Consider the following 25,116-nt stretch of genomic DNA (forward strand, 5'->3'; position numbering starts at 1 on the left):
ATTTATTTATTTATGTCATGCATTTATATATTTGTTTATTTATATATCAGTGATTCTACGGTGTCACCTTAACAGAGTATGTCACAGTTGTACTGTTTTATATTGTGTAAGACATGTCTGTGTCAACAGCCACACCTTTCCACGCCCCCTGACGAGAAAGAAACCCAGCTTGAGAGCACATATATTTCAGTTGACTCTGACTATGGAGTAAATTATCCCTGAGGAAGGACAAGTATCACTTGACAGAAATGCCATGGGTGCTATTTTCAGTTTTTATATGTGCACTCATAATAGTTCTCTTTTACTACCCTCGTTGCAGGTAAGTCATTCATTCCTAAATGTATTTATACAATACATCCTTGCTTATGTTGGGATTTATGAGCTTCTTAAACAGGTTGCAACATGTTGTAGGACACAACAATTGATAAATGGGTTTAGAGAGTATATTGTTGTGTTTAGCTGTAAAGCAATTGACAATCTGTATTCGATTTGAGGTGAGAAACATTAATAATCGTATTTGAAATCAGCCAAAGTGCAGGCGTTAAGTCAAGGGGTGGGTGGGGGACCGGGGGGGGGGGGGGGGGTTTTCAACCAACAGCAGAAGGCATGTGTTGCAATTCTACAGAACAAATTTGTTTTGAAAGGTAGATCAACAATCCTGTTGGTTGGACCATCAACGTACACATAGATTTAAATCCATTTGTTGAACTTGGTGGAAAAATACATTTACAATCTTTCTTTCTATAGACAATGTCATTTTCTTTTTTAATATCTTTCTCTCTGTTTGACACAGACGGGAAAATGAGCCTCCTTTGGACAAAGGTTTCATCCCTTGGTTGGGACATGCACTCGCATTCCAAAAGGATGTTGCAAAGTTTTTGTCGCGTATGAAAGAGAAACATGGAGATGTGTTTACTGTAAGTAAGACTCAGGATAAACTTCTTCTAACCCTTCATTGAGTTACAGGCTTGCAAAAATTGGTTTATAACAGGAACAGGAAATCAAATTAATCGGGCAAAATGTGCATGTAGGAACATTTTATGTCACATCAGTTGGAGCCTTCACTACTGCACATTACATGAATGCTTATGTCTAGTAGGCTGAAAATTGTTAAGCAACTGGCATGATCTTATCATTATTTAGTCATCACTAACACTACAGTAATACCATACTATAACAAGGACTTGATAAATACATCTCAGTATCTTTGTGGCTGAACAAGGAAATATTTCTGAACAGACTGCCCGATTTAGCACATGGTATAATGAATAATAAATCAAGGGTTATAAAGTTGCCCCCTAGGAAAAAGAAAAACTACTTTTCTTGCCAAGTACTAGTATCATCACCCAACAATAAAATACAGATGCATATTAGACCATATCTACACTGCAAAAACACACCTCCTTAAAGCTAGTTAAATTCCCTTGTTTTCAGTGTAAATCTACTAGAAATAAGTGAAATTATCTGCTAGTGCTTCAAGTAATTTTTACACCTTTAGATTTCTTTAAATAAGAAAAATAGCTGGCTGAAAATAAACTTAACACTTACTTTAAGCACTAAATTAATATATTCAATCTTTGAAAAGCTTGTTTCTCAGAAATGTTCTTAATTAAGAATGGATATTGTTCAAAATATTTAATAGTATTTTTTTTCTTGATTTACATGGAACATTACCAGATTTTAGATGTACAGTGGTACGAAAAAGTATCTGAAACTTTTGGAATTTCTGCATAAAATCATCATAAATGTGAGCTGATCTTTGTCAAAATCACACAGATCAAAAAAAACAACAACAGTGTCTGCTTTAACTAAAACCACCCAAACATTTATAGGTTTTCATATTTTATTGAGGATAGTATGCAAACAATGACAGAAGGGGGAAAATAAGTAAGTGAACCAACACATTTAATATCCCCCCCCCCCCCCCATGGCAGCAACCAGACACTTCCTGTAGCTGCAGATCAGTCTGGCACATAGATCAGGACTAATCTTGGCCCATTCTTCTCTACAAAATTCCTGTAGTTGAGTCATATTCCTGGGATGTCTGGCATGAAAGACTGTCTTTAGGTCATGCCATATCATCTTTTGACTTGGCCACTCCAGAATGTGTATTTTTTTTTCATCTGAAACCATTCTGAAGTTGATTTACTTCTGTGTTTTGGATCATTGTCTTGTTGCAGCACCCCACCTCTTTTTCGCTTTAACTGTATGACAGATGGCCTCAGGTTTTCCTGCCAAATATCATGATAAACCTTTGAATTCATTCTTCCATTGATGATTGCAAGTTGTCCAGGCCCTGAGGTAGCAAAACAGCCCCAAATCATGATGCTCCCTCCACCATGCTTTGCGGTGGGGATGAGGTTGTAATGTTGGCGAGCTGTTCCATTTTTCCTCCACACATGATGTTGTGTGTTAGTCCCAAACAATTCAACTTTGGTTTCATCAGTCCTCAAAATACTTTGCCAAAACGTCTGTAGAGTGTCCAAGTGCCTTTTTGCGAACATTAAACAAGCAGCAATGTTTTTTTTAGACAGCAGTGGCTTCCTCCGTGGAGTCCTCCCATGAACACCATTCTTGGCCATAGTTTTACAAATAGTTTATGTGTGCACATAGATTATGGACCGTGCAAGTGATTTCTGTAAGTCTTTAGCAGACATTCTAGGGTTCTTTTTTACCTCTCTGAGTATTCTGCACTGAACTCTTGGTGACATCTTTGGTGGACAGCCACTCTCCTTTGTAGAGTAGCAATAGTGCCAAACTTTTTCAGATCGTAGACAAGTTCTCTGACTGTCGATTGATGAACATCCAGACTTTTAGAGATGGTTTTGTATCCTTTCCCAGCTTTATACAAATCAACAATCCTTGATCGCAGGTCTTCAGACAGCTCTTTTGACCGAGCCATGATGCACATCAGACAACGCTTTTCAACAAGACAATTCTTACCAAGTGAGTTTTATAGTGGGCAGGCCAGCTTTAAACCACTCATCAGTGATTGGGCACACACCCGATTTAAATTGTTTGGTAAAATTTGATTTCAATTGCTTCTTTAAGTCTCCTCAGGCAGAGGGTTCACTTATTCATTCCCCCCCTTCTGTCAATGTTTGTACGCTATCCCCATTAAAACATGAAAATCTATAAATGTTTGGGTGGTTGTAGTTAAACCAGACACTATTTTTTCATTTGTGTGATTTTGACAAAGATCAGATCACATTTGATGGTGATTTTATGCAGAAATGTGAGAAATTTCAAAAGGTTTAGATACTTTTACATACCACAGCATTCCAGAAGGACTTGGCTTTGGCACTATTCACAAATAAAGAAATTCAAAAAGAAATTATCAACATTTGAAAAAAAAAGTATTACCGAATTTCTGTTCAATTTCCTCTGATACATTTAACTATAATTTTAGGCAAGCAAGTAGAAAAGGTAAGGACCCACAGAGGTGCGTAGTAACACGTTACATATACTCTGTTACATTTACTTGAGTAACTTTTTGAGAAAAATGTACTTCTAAGAGTAGTTTTAACTCATAGTTTTTACTTGACTAGATTTGTGGAGAAAAAAACGCTGCTATTACTCCGCTACTTTGGGCTACACAAGACTCGTTACATTTTTCCTCTTTATTCTACGTATTAGATTTAGCTCTATCAATTTCACCAATGACACGTCGTGACAATAATCACATGACTCCATTACACCAATCTGATGCAACCTTGCCGTTCTATGAGCACGCCAGCCAGTTCAATCACGTAGCGTCTATAAAGTACCGTAAAACGTGAAGTATTAACATAGAGCGCTGCCCTCAACATGAATTGAAAGCGCAAATTCAAACCTCTCTACCAGTTTAATTTGGCACCGATTGACCATGGAAACCGGAGATATGATCCTTTTAATTTCATAATAGTAAATATGAAGGAAATTTTCACTATTCAAACCAAGAACTATTTTCTCCACTAAAGGGGAATTAATGCTCTTTGGACGAATAATGCTTCATTCTGTCTTTTTTTTTTTTTTTTCTCTCACTGAAATTCAATGATTTTTTTTTTTTTTTTCTTTGTATTTCTGTAATGGGTTATTGTACAGTATCATTATCACAACAGTTCATATAGATATGTTTGTGCTGAGAGAAAATAAATAAATGGGTAATATTATTTTGAAGTAACGCTACTCTTACTTGAGTAAAATCTTTGGCTACTCTACCCACCTCTGACCCAGACACACAATGTAAATCGACTTGCAAAGTACAGTAAAAACTCTCATTTTCTCTTATTTTCAATGTCACATTTGTCTCTGTTTAATTTTTTTTGTAACAATTTTTTAAAAATCTGTTTCTAACCCTGCTTAATTCTTTTGAATATAATAAGCAGTGAAAAGACGGTCTGTTCTTGAGTGAGACTTTAATACTGAGTGTAGCAATTAAATGTCCACACCCAACGAACACAAATTAAAGGACAATAGGAAAATGGATTGCCTATTGCATTACTGTCTGTTTGTATTGAGATCATTCCTTTCATTTCTATTATCACAAGCAATATTAAACAAATGTGAGTCAATAAAAAACAATATGCTTTCAGCTGTGTGTTGCGGGCCATTACGTGACTGTGCTGATGGATCCGCACTCTTTCGATGAAGTATTAAATGACGACGTCCATCTGGATTTCAGCCACAGCAGACAGCAGCTTATAAAAAGAGTTTTCGGTTTGCAGCTGCCAGGCATCGAGCCCGCCGCAGAGAAGAAGTTCATGGAAGCGTATGCACTGATTCACTCAATAGGAATGGCAACTTGTTATCATATAATATCACTATGATTCACAGTTGGTGTTTGACCTGTAGGCATTTTCGAGGTGTCTGTCTGTCGGAGATGGATCGTTTAATGAGTGCTCACCTTCAGGAGATCCTGTTGGAAGATCTTTACAGCCAATCACAATGGAAACAAGAAGGACTCTTCAGCCTATGTTACAGACTGCTGTTCAGGTACTCTCACTTCGAGACAAAAAGATACACAACCAAATGACCCTGGACCAGACGTAACACTGTTTCGAGTTCTTACTGGTTCAACAGTTAGTTTAAGAAATTGATACAGTGGTACCTCTACAAAAGACATTAATTGGTTCTGGAGGTAGTCTCTTAACCCGAAAAGTTAAAAAATAGAGACACATTTTACATATAAATGCCGTAATCCGTTCCAAGCACTTCTGACATGCCACATTAAATTTTACAATTGGGGTACAACCGTAAAAAAACAACAGCCAAACATATTTGAATCATTCCATATACCTAATCTAACCGTTAATGCCTGTAATGAAGTCAATAATAGAAGAAAATGCAAAGAAAAAAGAAAATCTTACCTTTTGATTGAGTTAATGTCCAGTTTCACAAGATCGATTGTGCCTATCGCTCTTTGTGACACAAAAACGTGAGGAGACCTATGCTCTAATGTGCTACTAATGTAATGAACCATCTGTGGGCTTCAAAAAAAACAACTTTGCGAGACAAAAACGAGCATTGCGGAGGAATGATGGGAAATATTATGACTAATGGGGCAGCAGGATCTTATGTTGCGGCATTTAAAAGCAGGAAGTAAATACATATCCGTTACAGTATTGTATAGTATTTTTGCCTCTCGCAACCTGAAATTTGTTTCTTAACATGAGGCAATATTTTACCGTTTAAAGGTGTTGTAACCTGAAAATAATGCTTGCAGAGACGTTTGTAAGTAGAGATACCAATGATTTTGAATACAAACAGTAAATCCACACAGAGATGCTGACAGACATACTGTTTTTATCCTCTGGAAAAATAATTTGTGCGAAGAGCATGGTCTCAGAACAAATTAACTAGAATCTCATGGCAACTAAGGGAGTTCCAAAAAATCGATTATTAGATGCATCGCGATTTGACTCGTGATGATTCGATTACGATTCATAATGGTTCAAAAACAATGATTTTCCCTAATAACTTTCTGACAGCCGCTCGTTGCGGAACGAAATTCAAGACACGTCTGTCGCAGGGACACCCTTAACGGATGCACACACAACGTTATGATGGATGCTGCCAGTTACTGAGCGAGATATTTACTCCTTTTCAAAAGACTGGAAAATAAATTTGTGTATGAGGGAGTGCCAGGGACCTGGCGGTCGCGCTTCCATGCGCAAGTTTTTTTTAGCATGAGAGGGGAAGAGAGATGGTTCATTGCTCCTTGTCTTTCAGATGTCCAGCAGTAGTTTCAAGTCATGTCAATTTAAAAATGTGCTGAGCGTGTTGCTAAGACTCGTGTGCGTCTATAAAAGGTCAGTACATGAACCCTCTTGTACTGTTTAGCCTTTGTTGTTGTTTTTTAGATGTTAACAGTTAGCGCTGAGCGCTAAGCTAATTAGCTAATTTGCTAATCATATTTTATATGCAGAACTTGTAAAACCATGATTAAGTACAGCGGTAACACTACAAACATGCGAAATAGTACAGAAATCTGTGAAAACAAATATATTGGTTTCAAGAAGCCTTATTTCTACAGACACTTTGTTTTCAGAAAATGTGGAATTCATTCCACCTGTGCAAATTTTATTGTACTGTTGAGAGAAATAAGTACTGCCTTTAAAATTGTTAATGTTTTTGCACTTTCTTGTAAAAAAAATAAATAAATAAAAATAAGCAGCTTAGGGGCAGCTTTTTGTTGTATGGGCATGTTTCTATCATTTCTGTTGAATCATTAGGATATTTTAAATAAATAATGGACATAAATTTGTTTGGCCACTTCATTAATTAGTAATGTGCGATGCATTGATAATCGTGATAATCGTTATAACCGTGATCATCGTCAATCCCATGATCATCGTTCAATAATCAAATCGTAGCACCCTGAATCGTAATCGAATCGAATCGTGGGGTGCCTAAGATAGCACACCCCTAATGGCAACACTTTTGTTGCGTTTTCACTCCAAAACTTTGTAGAGCTGTCCTAACTGGCTAATATGAATAAACTGACGAAGCTTGCTCAAATGAGAGTCAAAACGTGTCAAAACTTTTTTTGTTTTTGTTATTCATCATTACACATAAATGTTATGTTATGTATCGTGAAAGTGTAATATCAATGTAGTCAAATCGACATATAATTGAAAATACTTTGTGTTATGAGCCTAAATGCTAATCGTTGAATACGACTCCTACAATGAACACATAGCCATTTTTTTTTAAAAATATTGTAGTGAGCAGCCAGGACAAATGGGCAGCATTTTTAGATGTTGCAATTTCCATTTCTTGGTCTGTGGTTACGTTTTATTGGAGGACAAAACAGACCCCCATTACGTCTTACTCAGGACGTGTTGTTTTGTCTGTATTTGTGCACAGAGCTGGCTACCTCACACTGTTTGAGAGCACAAAGGATGTCGCTGCAGTCTACAAAGAATTCCGCAAGTTCGACCACCTTCTCTCCAAACTGGCTCGCCGGTCACTTAAAGGCGGTGAGCTTCAGTACCATTCATCACTACTTGTATCATCTGACATTGTAGCAGTGAGTTGACATGGAATGTGTGTGACAGAGGAGAGCGAGAAAGTGCATTCATCGCGGGAGCGACTGTGGCAGTTGCTGTCGTTGAACAACAAGCACAGTGGAGACTCCAAGTGGAGATCCTGGCAGCGGAGCTACCAGGGCTTCCTCCAGGAACAGGGAGTGGATGCTGAGATGCAGAGGAGGGCTCTTTTGCTGCAGCTGTGGACCACTCAGGTGAGTGTTTTTTTTTTTTTTTACAAGGTCAAATACACAAAAATCTTACAGTGAACATAAAGTCTACACACTCCTATTTATATGCCATTTTGTGACATAAGAGAATTAGACTCAGATAAATCATGTCTAAAGGGTCCCATTGTTCATTTTCATTGTAAACTATAACCTGGAACTGTGAGTTAAAAAAAAATAAACAAAAAGAAAAACAACATAAACGATGTGGTTGTAAAAGTGTGCACCCACTCAAATAACTGGCGATTTGGTTTTGTTCAAAATAAACCAATCACATCCAGTTACTTGTTAAATGGGAGTCAACATAGACCCGCAACTATTTAAAGTGAATTAAATTTACTGTATTAGTTTTTTCAGTAGAATTTTTCTTTACATTTTCCAACATTGGCGATTTTGTTATGGTTTGAAGAAATCCCGATTTGCAGCAAATCTAAAATAAAGCATGAGGGAGTTAGTTCTTTAGGGTGTATTTCTCTAAATAAACATAAATCATTGACAAAATGATAAATAGGAACGAATTATAAAAAATTTGAAAAGCGCTCTGTGTTAACAAAAAAGCTTAAGATTCTGTGCTACGAAGTAATAGTAAAATTCACTTAAGCACATAAAACTATTTGAGTTGATTGGACACACTGGTGGTGACTAGCATCTACTGACTTTCGTTTATCATGGGTTTTAATGTGATTGGATCCTTCTTAATACATCCACATCTAGGTTATTAAAGATTGTACACACTTGAGCCATCTTATTTTCTTAATTGTTGTGTCTTTAAAAGAATGTTAAAAAAAAAATCAATTCGGGTACTTTAATATCTGGACTATAAAGCGCACCTGATTATAAACCACAACGGCCAATTTCACAAAATTTTAGAAATAAATCCATATATATGCCGTAACTGACTATAAGCCACAGGTGTCCATATGTTAACATTCGATATTTACATTAATGGTAGACAGAAAAATTTCATTGATCAAAAAATTATTCATTGACCAGATAAACATGCATCAAGACCTGTTATCTGAATGCTTAAAAACAAACTAACTTTAAAAAACAGGTCACTACATTTGCAACGTTATTTACCTTGCCTCCTAAACCTGAAGTGGATGAAATCCTTTTAATAACGGTTAACAGCTAGCGCTAACCCTTGTATAGCAGCTTTGTGTAGCATACTGTGGCAATAAAGTCTTCCAAGTGCCAGTTTAAAACGGCTAATCAACGCTAACATCACGTTCTCATGTCGAAGAAAATGGTGGATGCCCATCCACTTAAAATTGTTTCATATACTAGTATCAGATAGATCCATATTCATCTGCCTCTGGATTTGCAAACTGGGGTGGTGGTCCCCTTTTTAAGAAGGGGGACCGGAGGGTGTGTTCCAATTATAGAAGGATCACACCAGGGGTCGCGTTAACCGAATATTTTCCGTCGTTAACCGTTTTTTTAAAACGGTGACGGAAAAAACTGAAGTCCATCCGTCATTTTGACAGGTTGCAATTCACACCCCAGACCACAGGGTGGCGAGTGAGCATATTAATTAGCTATTGTCTCTCTTGATGCATGACGTCGTTGGCCTTAGTCGGAAAAATGTCAAGGCAACTGAGTGTTTGCCTGACACGGCCAGACTGTTCTCCCTGTATTTTTCAAACACTGACAGAAAAGTCTGGGACACAGCCTCTCGAGTAGGTACAAAATCAATCGACAAATCGGATTTGTTTATTTGCGTGACGTATTCTTCACGAGCAACGTCACTCTTGCGCGCCGAAAGTCGTCTCTACAACAACACGGATGGCGAGAGCCGACAATATGTTCCAATCCGCGGTAAATTCAGTTTTAAATGAGCTAAAACACATCGACACGAGACATTGACAACAGTCTGTCTCGCGCTAGCCATGTTGAATAAACTCCGTTCTCCTCGTATGTTTACTTCCGCGCGCAAGTCCCTCGTCCTGCCCTCGTCGCTTTGCTAACGGCACGTCTGCCCGTCGCTGATTGCTGCACTCCGCTGTCTGTTTGCCTCTTGTTAAGCTTGTTCGGACAGAATATTAATTAAAAATGAATGAAAACTAAATACTATTGAATATGCCATTATTATCATTTTAAAAATGTAAGTGACGGGTAAAAATAGATTATGACCGGATTTTTATGACACTGTGAGTCAAAATGACAGACAACGAAAAAGTCTAGCGCAACCTCTGGATCACACTCCTCAGCCTCCCTGGCAAAGTCTATTCAGGGGTGCTGGAGAGGAGGGTCCGTCTGGAAGTCGAAGCTCAGATTCAGCAGAGGTAGTGTGGTTTTCGTCCCGGCCGTGGAACAGTAGACCAGCTCTACACCCTCGACAGATCCTCGAGGGTGCATGGGAGTTCACTCAACTAGTTTACATGTGTTTTGTGGATATGGAGAAGGCGTTCGCCGTGTGCCTCAGGGAGTCCTGTGGGGGATGCTCTGGGAGTACGGGGTATCGAGCTCCTTGGTAAAGGCTGTTCGGTCCCTGTACGACTGGTGTCAGAGTTTGTTCCGCAAGGCCGGCAGTAAGAATTCGTTCCCAGTGAGGGTTAGACTCCGCCAAGGCTGCCCTTTGTCACCGATTCTGTTCTTAATTTTTATAGACAGAATTTCTAGGCGCAGAAGAGGCGTTCAGGGTGTCCGGTTTGGTGGCCTCAGCATTGCATCTCTGCTTTTTGCAGATGATGTGGTGCTGTTGGCTTCATCAAGCCGTGACCGTGAACTCTCTCTCTGCGAAGCGGTTGGAATGAAGATCAGCACCTCCAAATCCGAGACCATGGTCCTCAGCCGTAAAAGGGTGACGTGCACTCTCCGGGTCGGGGATGAGATCCTGCATCAAGTGGAGGAGTGGGAGGGTAGGAGAGAGCGGGAGACCGGCAGGCAGATCGGTGCAGCATCTGCAGTGATGCGGACTCTGCACCGGTCCGTAGTGGTGAAGAAGGAGCTGAGCTGAAAAGCGAAGCTCTCAATATACCAGTTGATCTACATTCCTACCCTCACCTATGATCACGAGCTGTGGGTCGTGACCGAAAGAACGAGATCCCGGATACAAGCTCAGAGATAGGGTGAGAAGCTCGATCATCCCGGAAGGACTCGCTGTCGAGCCACTAGTCCTCCGCATTGACAGGAGCCAGTTCAGGTGGCTCGGGCATTTGGTTCGGATGCATCCTGGACACCTCCCTGTAGAGGTGTTCCGGGCATGTCCCACTGGCCCCGGGGATGACCCAGGACACGCCAAAGAGACCATGTCTCTCGGCTGGCCTGGGAATGCTTTGGAATCCCGCCGGAGGAGCTGGTTGAAGTGGCTGAGGAGAGGGTAGTCTGGGCTTCCCTGCTAAAGCTGCTGCCCCTGCGACCTGACCCTGGATTTGGTGGCAGTGGATGGATGGATGGATGGATGGATGGATGGATGGATGGATGGATGGATGGATGGATGGATGGATGGATGGATGGATGGATGGATGGATGGATGGATGGATGGATGGATGGATGGATGGATGGATGGAGTCACTGAGAGCTCTGTCGTGGCAAAATTTGGAAAGCCATTTTTTAAAAATATGTCGAATTATTATTTTATTGTTTTTAACAAAAAAATATGAAGCTCCCTTGTCAAAAATCATAAATGTCATAAATAAACCGCTCCCTTATAAAAGCAACAGGGTAGAAACGGTGAGAAAAAAGAAATGGCTTATAGTAAAAAAAAATACGGTACGAGTCACGTTCATGTTGGGAAAAGTTTCCAAATGTTTTTCCGTAATCCCGTTCTCTTTTTTTTTCACAATGCAAAAACTTGGCATTTGAATAGGGTGTGTAGACTTTTTACATAACTTTAGGACTGTAAGGCAGACGTACAAACCACTCGAGTGCTGTGCTGCCAAATTCGTACCAATATAATGATATTTCTATGACCACATTTGCCTCTAGGGCATGATGTATCTGCAAACGACAACCGTAAAATGCTGTTAGGTTTTGAATGTGACCTTCAATGCTTGTTTGTCTCTTTGTGTCCTGTGATTGGCTGGCAACCAGTTTAGAAAGCACTCTGTCCCATACCCTTAGTCAGCTGGGACAGGTTGCAGCACCCTCACAACTGTAGTGTAGATATGATGATGAATAAATGAGTGTCGCTTGTTCCTACTTACAGAATAAAACATACATATGCCAAAGACAAAGGCAATCTCTACAAAAAAAAAAAAAAAAAAAGGAAAAAAGAAAGAAAAAGGAGGGCATTTACAATTTCATTGCAGTTATATTGTTGTGCATGTCCCTATCTGATTAAAAGGCATTTAAGTTACCACGTTTATTGCATGACTGAAAATTAATCTTTCTGTAGATTGAACAGTTTGCTAAAATCAATGATTTTGTTACACAACAAAATCCATCTTGATCCTGTTTAGGGCCAGTGGTAGGTTCAAACTGAGTCTGGGCAAGAGTCGCTATACACCGTGGATGGTTTCCAGTACATTGCAAGGCTAATAAAACAAAATAAACATAAATCATTGACTAAAACATCCATCAACTCGCCACACCCAAACTACCTGTGAGATTACTGTTGTGTTTAGCAAACAAAGAAAAAGGCCGAGCCAGAAGTTTTCTGGATGGCAGTTAGTGTAAGAACCTGCCTGTACCTGTACATCAGACTTAATGCTGTTTTTTGACCGTGACACACCCTGTCTTCTTTTGAGAGCACACACATTTATCTCAACTGTATATGTTTTTTTTTTTTTTTTTATTGCAACATTAAACATGAATTATGCCCTTTTGCTGAATTGTTTAATGAATATCAGTAGCGTAACTTATTAATTTACCTTAATTTAGTCCTTGATATCCAAATAATATTTTTGAATATCACTATTAGCGCTAGTTTAAGGCTGTTGTTGACTAGTGCACAGGTTTACCTCATTAGTAACATGTAGCTCTCCTACAGGTTTTCCCCATTTTTACTAGAAGGGAGGAAAATGTGCTTTTTATTGTGAGTAAAATGCTGTACTGCTTTATTTCACCAGCAGGTGGCGGTAGTAATCTAGTTTAATTTTGCTCACTTCTGGTGTTGCAGAAAATCACACCCATTTGAAACCCAATTGGGAAAATTACGTTTTGCAGAGGAGGAAAGGCCCTCAGAAGTCACTTGCTGACTGCGGGGCTCAGTATTATACAATCTCCATGCTTGTTTGTTATTGCTTGTGCTGGAATTCCAGCGCACACCGTCTGGGAAAGTACAGCACAGAGATTAGAAGAAAAGCTAGAAAGGCGTTGAGAAATGTGTCAAGCAGAAGCAAAGGTGTGCAAGGTGCTTAAAAACCATCATGTAAGCACAGGTGATGTAAGTCCTGAACTCTGGTACAATCAATGCTATTGACTGAAAAAGCTGAGGTAGCTTCACTTTTGTATTTTGAAGGCAAACAAAAACATTAAAGGAATTGTATTCTTGCTGATAAAAATTTAAAAAATAACAGAATTATTTTTTTAAATTGTGGACAAAAACATCAATAAAGATCATTTTTTCAAGAAAGTAGGAGAAATTTCCATGAGTAGACGTTTTTAAAAGACATCCGTTTTAGTCAATCAAATCCGAGTATTTCAGATAGTCAGCCATCTCTCGTGACTTTAGATTCACCCAAAATGTAATTGGCCATTCGAAACGCAGTGTTATTTTCATGCAAGTCGTCACTTTTGTATTCTCACATACACTGATTTTGCTCGAACAAAAACAGTATATGTAAAGGAGAATGATGTGCATTTTGCCCTATACTCATGCATAGACTTGACAATGTGTTGACGGGGCGCGAGGCCGATTAATAGGGGGCCTATCTCCGTCACAGCTAACCGAGTGGAAACACAGACAAAGAGCTTTTTACATTGAAAATTCTTGTGAATAAATGCTTAAATACCTGAATTCTAGTCTTTAAGCCATTGTGGCGCCTCCTTTTCACCACAAAGACCTTTTTACGTTGGAAAGTCTTGTGAATAAATGCTTAAATCCCTGAATTCTTCATAGATAGGAACGTAAAACAGTCTCGATTCTTCGTTAAAAGCAAAAAAAACAGGCAGTGAGCATTTATTTTACGTAAATATTGTGAATTATGACGCCAATGCCGTAGTGGTTCATTTCTCCCTTGATTTTTTTCACAACGTTTCAAAATGCATGTATGGTAAGAAAAATATAATAATTACCTTGAATCCTCGAACAAATCACTCCTGAGACAATCCTTCCTGTATGCATGCGGTACAGCTTTCGTACTTTTTTAACCTAAATCCAGCGCTGGATCGCTTCATGTGTTTGAGAATAACTGCGACTAGGCCTGTCGTGATAACAAATTTTAGTGTGCGATAATTATTCTCATAAATTATTGCGATATGCGATATTATTGCGCCCCCCCAATTTTTTTTTTTTTTAACCAATTTACAATAACACAATGAGAATACAGTATATATTAATAGATCAAGTACACCAATTTAAACGCGATAAATATTTACTCTTAAATTCAAAATACTTTTTAAGAAATCACAACTAAAAACAATAGACCACGCCTCTTAAGCAAAAAACAACAATATTGATACCGCACAGAAACACAGAATAAATAAAATGTGTTTTTAAAAAAAAAATGCACTTAATAACTTAAGCATTTAGGCAAATGAAAACTTTTCCTGTCATAGCTTCTGCAATGGTGTTCTATAGGGATGCAACGATACAGTTAAGTCATGGTTCGGTACGATTTTTGATACGGGGGACACGATTTTCGATCCGATTCAATACATTTAATGCTCTGTAAAAAAAAAATAACAATTATATTTTTTGTTTCGTTTTTTGTTGTTGTTGTTGTTGTTTTTATTTGCTAACGAGCAAAAATTAAATTGCCATCATATAAACATGCATTTTAGTGCATAATATTTATGTGCTTACTTCTTACTGATCTGAAAAAAAAATTGTATAAAAGTGCTGAGAACAATCTTTACTGTTTGTAAAGTGAGGCAGGGCACACTGTTGATTGCTACAGCTCTCTTAGCAGCTAGGTTTACTACATGAGCAAGACATCATATTTGTGGTCCGAATCCATCTGTGTCACGTACTGAATTAACAATATTTGCAACATTATCTATAGTCACTGGTATCGATTGATTTGGCCTTCTTAACTTCCATTCAGTCATGACAGTTTAGAATTCATCAATGTAGTATATGGACTACGTGTCCCATAATCACTCTGGGCTCACGTAGCCAATGGCATGGGACGTAGCACATCTAGTTTGCCATTTCATGATATCTAGTGTGTGCGCGCATTAAAAAAGTTAGCAAGCGGCGCTGAAGTCACGTCTGCTCATTACTACACAACACCAGCATATGACAATCGACTTTCATAAACAGGACGAGTTTAAAGCAGCTGTAAGCGAGATTGTTCGTAGCAGCTAAGTCGGTAACAATGTTTTGGCGGACTTCGTTGTAAATATCCGGCATTGTGCCGAAAAATAGCCGCCCTGTGTGAAATGTCACTCCTGACGGGAGCACCCACACGTCAACAACACCAGCGCGCCATAGATGGTCCACAGTCACTCCGGAACACTGACGCGGCCGGTATACGTTGAACAATAGGATATAATTGGAATGATTGGCTCCGGCGCTAGTTTTTGTCGGACCTGGAACGAAAATGCATTTTGCGCAGTTGGTAATGAGGAATCCGAACTTTTAACAGCACGTCTGCCGCACGCACGCACGCACGTGCACTCGAGGCGATAAATCGCAGCGGAAAAATGACCACCTTCATTTTTATTTATCGCGCGATAAATGGAATTATTGCATATTGCGACAGGCTTAACTGCGACCGACTACGACCGACTGAAACAGAGTGTGGGACGGCCCCCTACTTGAAGGCGTTGCACAGTGTCTGGGTAATTTGTCGTATCAATATCATCATGAAGTCTATGACTCATGTTGCTGTATATTAGACTACCTTATATTTGGTGTGGCTATCTGCTGCTGTGTAATTGTGGTACTGCTCAGTCATGTCGTATACAATCGTTTCATACAATGATTTTCAGCATTAAAAAGACATAAATAAAAGGGGAAGGCAGTGTCAATATGGCACATAAATGCCTTCTCTGGCATTCTGACATCCTGGCCAACAGTTTGTAAGTTACATGCGTCCATAGGTGGAGTTTGACTGTTGTGGGAGAGGGGGCAAAGCATGTTGATGACCCGAAACGCAGAGTAAGTAATAGAATTAACTTACAAGATACATGCTCGGTTAGTAGGGTGAGGGTCTCTAAGGTGCTAGTCCCAAGATCTGTTCGAAAGATAATTTTGACTCATTATGAAATACTTTGTAGGATTTGTGTTCATTTTATTTACCGTATTTTGTTTTTATTGCCTTACAACTTTTATAGACAACATTATACCGGCTAGGTTTTTTTTTAAAATTCATATACCGTATAGGAAACTCAATTACACGCAATGACATTTTTGGCAAGGGGAGGGGGGGGGGGGGATCACCAGCCTCACCTCGATCTCTGCGTATGCCTGCGGCACAAAGAACTTGGATGAATCTGATTTCACATTTGTTCCAAAATGTCAGCCCCCAGGAGTGTGTCATTTTAGCGTTTGAACATTATTTTCTCTGTTATCATACTTCAAAGCAATTTGTGAATTAGATTTTTTTAGCAGTTATCTTTCAAATGAATGTCATTACTTTTGCTTTAACTCATACATGTTGACGTCTACACATACACTGGACAGGGACTCACAATCATTGCCAAGCACATTTTATTCCTAAAGTTGTAAATTATTTAGAAACACGAGTTTTCATCATCATCATTAATATTTCAGTGCAGAACACAAGCAGTCGAGATCTGTGCTTCTCTAGCTTTTTCGGGAAAGGACCACAAAAAAAAATCTGAATTACTATCTGTGGGCAATAAAAGAGAAAAACACAGTATTGACACTCAGTTTACTCTTCCCAGGGACTAAAAAAAAATGCATCGAAATTTTGTTACAGCAGCACAGCTGGTAACATGACTTCTTAGTTGCTTCTGGAATTTTTCTCTTCATCCATGCAGAATTACAAAGGATTTCCTTATTCAAATGCTAGCTAGAGAGTTTCTCTAGAACATCAAATGAAAATTTTAGAATTTTTATCTTTTAAAGGATAAGATTTAACCTCCATTATGGGCAGGACACTTCAAAAGGACGCTTATATCGTCATTTGTTTGATGGCTTGTTTGACAGCGTTTAGTGGAGCTTGTGGGAATGTTGAGGTAGGACTTAAAAATAAGTTTTGTATGTAAATAGTAAAGTTGTATTGGTATTCAGAAATCAAAACTATACAGTGGGGAGAACAAGTATTTGATACACTGCCAATGGCCCATTGGCAGTGTATCAAATAATTGTTCTCCCCACTGTATGCGGAAAAAGTACTTTTCCAGCTTTTCCAACGTGTTAATCATTTCTTAATATTATTTTTTCACTTTTTCACTTGAAGAGAACCTTACCAGTGATAAAAGATTGCCACAAATTTAAAAGATTTTGGATTTCAGGAGATAAATGTGATATACAGTTTGGCACGTGCCGGTATGAGACTCTGATGGTATGATAACCTTAAGCCAAAATATCAAGGGTTCACGGTATCACGATATTGCAATTACATCTGGGTTATATCTGGGTTAAAAAAAAAAAAAAACTTTTTTCCATTAAACAAGTTTTTTATTTTTCAAAACATATTAGCAAATTGGAACATAAATATAATGTTAGATTAAAATTAATTTAAAAATTGCAAAATAACAAATATTCTAAATAAAATTAAAATAAATGGCGTCCTTTATGTGAGCGTAAACCCACAACCACAGCTTAACATTAATATCATCAGGACAAAAATAATTATTTTCCATGAAAAGCCCGTGTGTATGACTCGTACATTATACACACACTCTTTCGCAACACAGACAGTTGTCATAGAGAAAAAAAACACCTATTTTACCACCGCTAGACAAACTAAACACACTTGAGTTAACTCTCGTAGCTGGTGGGAAACGTTCATAATAATGTTTACTAACTTTTAGTTTTGTATAAATGTGAAATCATATTGGAGGTATTGCCTCCTTAGCAGCCACCCTCGACAAACATGTTTTACATGTCGGTTGGCCCTCCTCCTCTATGCCGCGGCTGTCTGTAACTTTTCTGTAGCCGAAGTATTCCCATACCAGTGATTTCATTGTCTTCGATGGGGGGAAAAGGTTCAGGAGTTTCACCTCCTCCAGCCATCGTGTAGCACAGCTTACCCACTGATACTGAGCAACAACAGTGGGGGAGGGTTGCAGCTGCAAGCGAGGGATTTCTCCCTACATTTATGGTACATAAAAAATAGCTAATACCTTTGGGACAGTACGACAGAAAATTTTTCCGGTTGTAAAACTACAACGTTTTCATACCACGGTATACCTTGAAACCGGTTATCGGCACATGCCTATAAACAGAACAACACTAAGTGACTAGCACAGTACACCAGCACTGAAAAGCTTTAGTAGGGTAGCGCCAATTATGACTAGTAGTATCAACAAAACCTTTACTGTTTTACTACTTGTCTTTCAGGTTGTACTCTAAAAATTTGACGATATAAAGAAAAAAAACTGATGCCCCTTCCAACAATGATATTTTCTTATTAATGTTCTAATTTGCGTGTGAAAACAGTGAGTCAAAGATTCAGAGTCAGACTCAGAATATCTATTGTCATTGTTACAAAAAGCACAACGAAACTTTGTTTGGAGCATCCATACAGCTCATGCAGCTAAGTTGGTAAAGTGCAAAACCCATAAAATAAATACCCTTCAGTACCCAGTGTAAACATTGACACAGTTTTGGACATACTGTATGTACAACAAAGATTCCACAGCAGCATGAGGTCATGTCAGTGCTAAAGTGCAGAGCAAAAATATACCAGTTAAAAACAGTCATAAATCAGTGCAAAACCCAGATAAGTTAATCAAGTATAATCAAGTATAGCCTACTGGTCGTCAACCAATGGGTAAGGGTCAGGGAGGAGGAAATAGTGGATAGTGACATACTGCAACAATGCAAACCAGCTCAGAGTTATTGTTGTTGGTGGATGTGGATTACTGTCTGTAAGAGGGGGGCAGAGAGGGGAGAGGGGCAGAGTTCAGTAGCCTCACAGTCATAAAATTGGATCATACATTCTCAGGAGCTATAGGTATCCTAGATCAAGAATTCACACTTCATGCAGGCTGAAGTCCTGTCAAATCACCGCTCAAGTTGTTGTTGTTCTTGTGGATTCTAACTTAGAAGTCTTACTCCTCCGTCATTCGTGAACCGATTGTCTTGAAACTTGGTAGCTATGTAACATGGGCTAGTGTCTATCGATTCTTAGATTTTCTCAGAGCTAATTAGCTGTGGAATTATATTTAGGAGTTAGCCAGTAGGGGGTAGCCTTCTATAGGTTAGGAATGTGCCAGTCGATTGCATGCATGCACAACACGTGGATTTATTGGAGCCTGCGTTGCCTGTTGGTTACGAGTTAGCCAGTAGAAGGCAGCATTCACCCTGTAGCAGCACACAAAACGTTTTTATTTATTTAATTTATATATTTATTTGTTTATTTTAAACATTCTAAAATGTGGAACAACACACTGTAGAATACAGTATCTAGAAATGGGACATTGTGGTTAAAAATATCATCCCCTCTTTCGGTCTTCCTCCTATATAATACAGACGGTTAAAAAATATCTAGACATCAAGATAAATTAAGAGATATCCTGTAAATACAATCATCATAGTACTATTTGGACTAATATGAAATTGAATGCGAGCTCCTTATCCGTTAGTGGCCATGTGCAGTGGAGCCTTTGTCCCAAGTTGCTAAGAAAAGGGCATACTGTCACACATGAAGGAGTCTGAAACAATTGTCATTTTGCATCAAGCACAAATGAAGCAATGCTCCATCAGGCCAAGCCAGTGGCACTATGGCTAAAAAAGTTGTGTTGTTTTTTTCCCCCCAGTAGCTATTTTGTATTCAAACAAAGTGATGCATTCCTTCCAATATTATTAATTTCTTATCAGAGATCTGTTTGGGGGAAATACTGTATTTATTAGTCTGTGGGTCATAAATTCAACCTTGGGACAATAGAACAAGAATCCAAAGCACTATAATAATTTGACTCTCTAAATATGCTTGTAAACGTTGTATGAGCACATACTGATTGCTGTTGGGAAAGGTTAGTACAAAAAGTTAAAATAAAACAAAATAAAAACAGGAAATTAGAGAAAGTAGCCAACCTCAGTATTTTTTTTCGAATACATACAACACTGCTCAGAAGAGCAGACCTGAAGGTTGTGTCCTTTTTAGGGAAGTGATGCCATGACAGCTCAGGGCAAAGAATGACATACAGCTCCTCATCAAAATATGACCTTGACCTAACCTCATGTTAAATAAAAAGTCAACATTGGCTATCATATAAATAACAACAAGTCGTTCACTGTCACACTTATCTTCCCACCTAAATTAATCGTATGTCTCTACTGATGTGATCAGGTGGCCATTACTTAAGGATGTAAAGGAAGGGGGGGCAAAGTGATGCAACTTGGCATTTGGACTTGCTGTCAATGCTGAGATGTGCAAAAGTAAAAAGGAACAGCTCCTTTAACCCTGAGCTATTACTGTCTGACACAATCAGATGGCTCTCCTCCAGAAGCTGACAGCGGTGTAAGATCAGTTTCATTGCTCCATCAGGCTCTTTTGCATGATCCTTTGTAAGTGGTGTATGGGAAATGATACCTTAACAAGGATAAATATGTTCTGCTTTGACTTACTATGTAGGATTAATTGAACATAAGTTGTTTGTTCATGTCTTTCTCGGGAACTTGTTTCAAACCCTAAATCATATGAAGTTCGAACAAATAATTCTTAACCAATATTCAGTTGAATACATTACAACAACAATATATTCAAACGGATGAATATCATTGTTTTGTGTGATTGTTGAAAATATTCATCATTCATTTTGAATTTGATGCCTGTAAATCATTTGAAAAAGCTGGGACAGGTAGCAAAAAAATGACTGGAAAAGTTGAAAATGCTTTAAAAAAGTAAAAAATTTTTTTTTTTTTAAAAGGAGCTTTTCCACAGGCGAAGAGGGTAATAATTGGGTATAAATGAATCTTCCACTGAAATGCTCAGTTGTTCTCAAGCAAGAATTGGGCGAGCTTCACCACTTTGGTCAACAACTGCATGAACAAAATGTCCGCTTGTTTAAAATCAATATTTTCCCTATGTATATTTCATGATCAGCAGCCCATTATGCACTCAAAAGATTAAGACAATTTGGCAAAATCGTGAAAAACAGTTGCGAGTATGTGTGATTGGTCATTGGTGGTTTTGGGGGGCAGAGTTGGCAAACGGTCAGTTGGGGTTTAAAGCTACAATTCCCAAGTAACATGTTGATGCTTAAAATTTTCCTTTGTCCTTCAGTGTAATGCAGGACCAGCAGCCTTTTGGCTCCTTGGCTTCCTTCTCACTCATCCTAAGGCAATGGAGGAGGTCCAGACAGAGATAAAAGGCCTTTCTCTACAGGGCAGCTCCTCGCAGTGCTCACCTAGCATGGTTCAAATGAAGAAGACACCTGTCTTAGGTACGTGACAGTCGCATCCACCTCCACCTTGATGGAAAATGAAATTAGCTAAATCCACAATAGCAGATTCAGCTACGCAGCCATTTAATGTTTTGTTGTTCAAGTTAACCAACTCTATATTGGTCCTACAGACAGTGTACTGAAAGAGACTCTGAGACTCACTGCTGCTGCAATGATCAGTAGAGATGTGGTACAACACAAGGTCCTGCACATGGCCAACGGGCAAGAGTACTACCTCAGACGGGGGGACAAAGTGTGTCTCTTTCCCTTCCTGAGCCCACAAATGGACCCAGAGATACACCAAGAACCACATGTACAGTGTGTTAATACAATATCTCATGCATTAAGAATATTAGAATGTCGATAAAAACGTCACGTTTCAAACACATTTTGAAGACAAGGGCTACTTAGTGACTTAAGTGGGTGTAAATACCGCTCGCAGATTATAACATACTTGCATTTGTCCCAGCCAGCCAGAGGAGAAAAAATTTTAATAGTAATAAAATCCATCTATTTCAAGGAAATAATTGCTCTTGAAAAAAGAAAACTACAAATGAATGTTAATGAAATAATACTGTATATATACCGTAATTTTCAGACTATAGGCCACTACTTTTTTGCTTCATTTTGAATCCTACGGTTTATAGTCCAGTGCGGCTTACTTGTTGATTTATTTAAATTAATAGGTAACACTTTATATGACAGCAGCGTCATAAGACTGTCATAAGACTGTCATCATTTTAACATGACACTATGGTGGGCATTACTGCATGGTTATGGCAGATGTCATTAAGTGTCATCCGGCAAATTATGTCACTAACTTCATTTATGTTCAGGTCGGATCTTTTACATCCATTCAAAAGTGTGATAATTTGCCAGATAACACTAAATGACATCTGTTATAAACATTCATTAATGCGCATGACAGTGTGATGTCATAATTATGATTGTCTAATGACAGTCTTATGGCGCCACTGTCAAATATAGTGTCATCAAATGTCATAAGTAGCAATTATAAAACAACTGGAACAGTCAGTGAAGAAATAATTAGCACAGAACATGAATTTTGATTGTTATTTACATCTCTAGTGCTACAATGCATGCTTGGAGGCATACTGGACAACAGCAGTGTTTAAAGCAGGTGGCAGCAGAGGTTGACTGTCTCCCCCAAGGGAGCAAGGATAACCAAATGAAGCTTCTTGAAGCAACGTAGCTTTGCATCCAATTGCTTCAAGGCTTCATGGGGGTTCATTTATGAGTCTTATGACAGTTGTATGATGCCGCTGTCAAATAGAGTGTTACCGGTTAAGATCTTTTGGTGTAAATATCCCATAATATAGTGAGGACAGCTGCAGCTTATAGCCAGTGCGGCTTATCTATGAACAAATGTCATTTTCGTGTCAAATTTGGTGGGTGGTGGCTAATAGTCAGGTGCGCTTTATGGTGTGATAATTACAGTATATACATGTATGTATATACTGTATATATATATATATATATATATATATATATATATATATATATATATATATATATATATGTATGTGTGTGTGTGTGTGTGTGTGTGTGTGTGTGCATATATGTATATATATATATGTATATGTGTGTATATATATATATACATAAACTATAAATATATTTTTAAAAATAATTTAAAAAATATATATATGTGCATATATATATATTAGGGCTGTTAAACGATTAAAAATTTTAATCGAGTTAATTACAGCTTAAAAATTAATTAATCGTAATTAATCGCAATTAATCGCAATTCAAACCATCTATAAAATATGCCATATTTTTCTGTGAATTATATATATATTCTGTAAAATAAATTGTTGGAGTGGAAAGATAAGACACAAGATGGATATATACATTCACCATACGGTACATAAGGACTGTAGTGGGCATTTCACTCTACTGTCATTTAAATCTGTCTATGCTGTCCTCACTCCGAAGCGTTTACTTTTTCCAAAGCTAGACAGCTAGTGAACGACGCCTTAATAATCAGACTTCTTCCTTTTTCATCTGATTTATTAATAAAATGGCCTCAAACCATTGTCCTCTTTAGACCGTCCTAAAACTACAAAAAAAAGTACACAAGCATTTCATTAGCAACAACGTTAGCTTAGCACGCTATACAGGTTAACTAAACATAAACAAAACGCGTCTCATACATAAAATATAACATTTCACTTATTAACATAATATGTACATTCTTTACAACAACCATACTTACGGACAAATCTTGTCCAAGGATCATATAAGCACAACAGAGACCTCGTGCAGCCATATTGAACTGGCAAGAAAAGAATAAACTATGTCGCAAAGCGACCACAAAAGTTCGCTGTTAGACAGCACAAAAAGCCCTGCTGTAACACTTAACAAAAGGCAGAATACTGTCTGAGCGGGACATGTGCGTTAATTGCGTCAAATATTTTAACGTGATTAATTTAAAAAATTAATTACCGCGTTAATTTTGACAGCCCTAATAAATATATATATATATATATATATATATATATATATATATATATATATATATATATATATATATATATATATATATATATATATTACATACACATAAACTATAAATATATAAAAAATATATTCATATTTAATGTATATATAAATATACATTTATTTATGATTGTTATGCGTCTGACAGATTATCTACATATTATATGTAATACATATATATTCATACATAATACATATAATTATTCTACAAATATTCTGATTAAACTATTGCTACTAATAATAACAATAGTATTCCTGTAACCTCTGTGACAGACTTTCAAGTACGACCGCTTTTTAAATGCGGACCTGACAGCCCGTGATGATTTCTACAAGGATGGCAGAAGGCTGAAGTACTTTACCATGCCCTGGGGTGCGGGGAGCAATGTCTGCGTGGGGAAAGACTTTGCAATGACAATTATTAAAAAGTGAGTGTTTTAAGATTCCTATCTCTCTGTCATGTACATACAGCATATATCAAAGCACGTCATGCAGTTTCATCCGACTTAAGAGATCATAATCATTTACTGAGTTTCACTTCAATCAATTTTTTGTACTGTAGTAATTACTCCTATTGCAGCGGGAGGGGTTGTCAGGCTCCAAAGTTTGAGGAAAGCAGATGTTTAGTATTAGTTTCGAGTCACATAATAGAAGAAGATTGAACACAAAACAGCTGGCAAAAAAGCAGTGTCTGAATTTTACTGATTTTTTTCGCCAGATTTGTGCTCTTGATGCTGACCCATGTGGAGCTGAAAATATGTGACCGAGAAGCCCAACTACCACCAGTCAATTCGAGCCGCTACGGTTTCGGGATGCTCCAGCCGGATGGAGATCTACAAGTCTGCTACAGACTGAAAACAATGACTTAAACTTAATTTAATCAATTAATATTTTATTTATATGTGTATATTTATTTATTCTTCAGTTACACTTGTACATAGAGATGTTTTTTTTTTTTTTTTTTATATATATATTGCATTATTGTTTAATTTCAAGATATGTTTGACCTATTCAGATCATGGAAAAACCACAATATCATTAAAACAAAAAAACAAATTCATTCTTGATGACAATCCTGTCTCTTATTCAACAGCTCCACATTTGAAGAGATTAATTTTTCTACATTGTACTCCATTAGAAAAATTTAAAGTAAATCTCCGACATTTTCAATGCAAAGGTTGATTTGCTTTGCACATGAACTTGTTGCAATAAAACCATATTACCATTAA

At 37.8% G+C, this 25,116-nt stretch overlaps 1 protein-coding gene across 3 annotated transcripts; it reads left to right on the forward strand.

The window, feature by feature from the left end:
• The first annotated feature begins 200 nt into the window (after positions 1-200).
• ptgis (prostaglandin I2 (prostacyclin) synthase) lies at positions 201-25,116 on the forward strand. 3 transcript variants are annotated; one of them, XM_057846113.1, is made up of 10 exons: positions 201-319; positions 794-917; positions 4,664-4,750; positions 4,834-4,974; positions 7,348-7,460; positions 7,539-7,723; positions 21,208-21,367; positions 21,499-21,680; positions 24,164-24,315; positions 24,606-25,116. In XM_057846113.1, the coding sequence occupies exons 2-10, from the start codon at positions 901-903 to the stop codon at positions 24,754-24,756; spliced, it is 1,188 nt and encodes a 395-aa protein (XP_057702096.1). In that variant the 5' UTR covers positions 201-319; positions 794-900; the 3' UTR covers positions 24,757-25,116. The 3 variants fall into 3 exon arrangements, with proteins under 3 accessions (XP_057702096.1, XP_057702094.1, XP_057702095.1); XM_057846111.1 differs by having other exon boundaries at positions 207-319; positions 4,575-4,750; positions 4,816-4,974; XM_057846112.1 differs by having other exon boundaries at positions 207-319; positions 4,575-4,750.

The sequence above is a fragment of the Corythoichthys intestinalis genome, chromosome 9 (assembly GCF_030265065.1).
Source record: "Corythoichthys intestinalis isolate RoL2023-P3 chromosome 9, ASM3026506v1, whole genome shotgun sequence".
Taxonomy (NCBI): Eukaryota; Metazoa; Chordata; class Actinopteri; order Syngnathiformes; family Syngnathidae; genus Corythoichthys; species Corythoichthys intestinalis.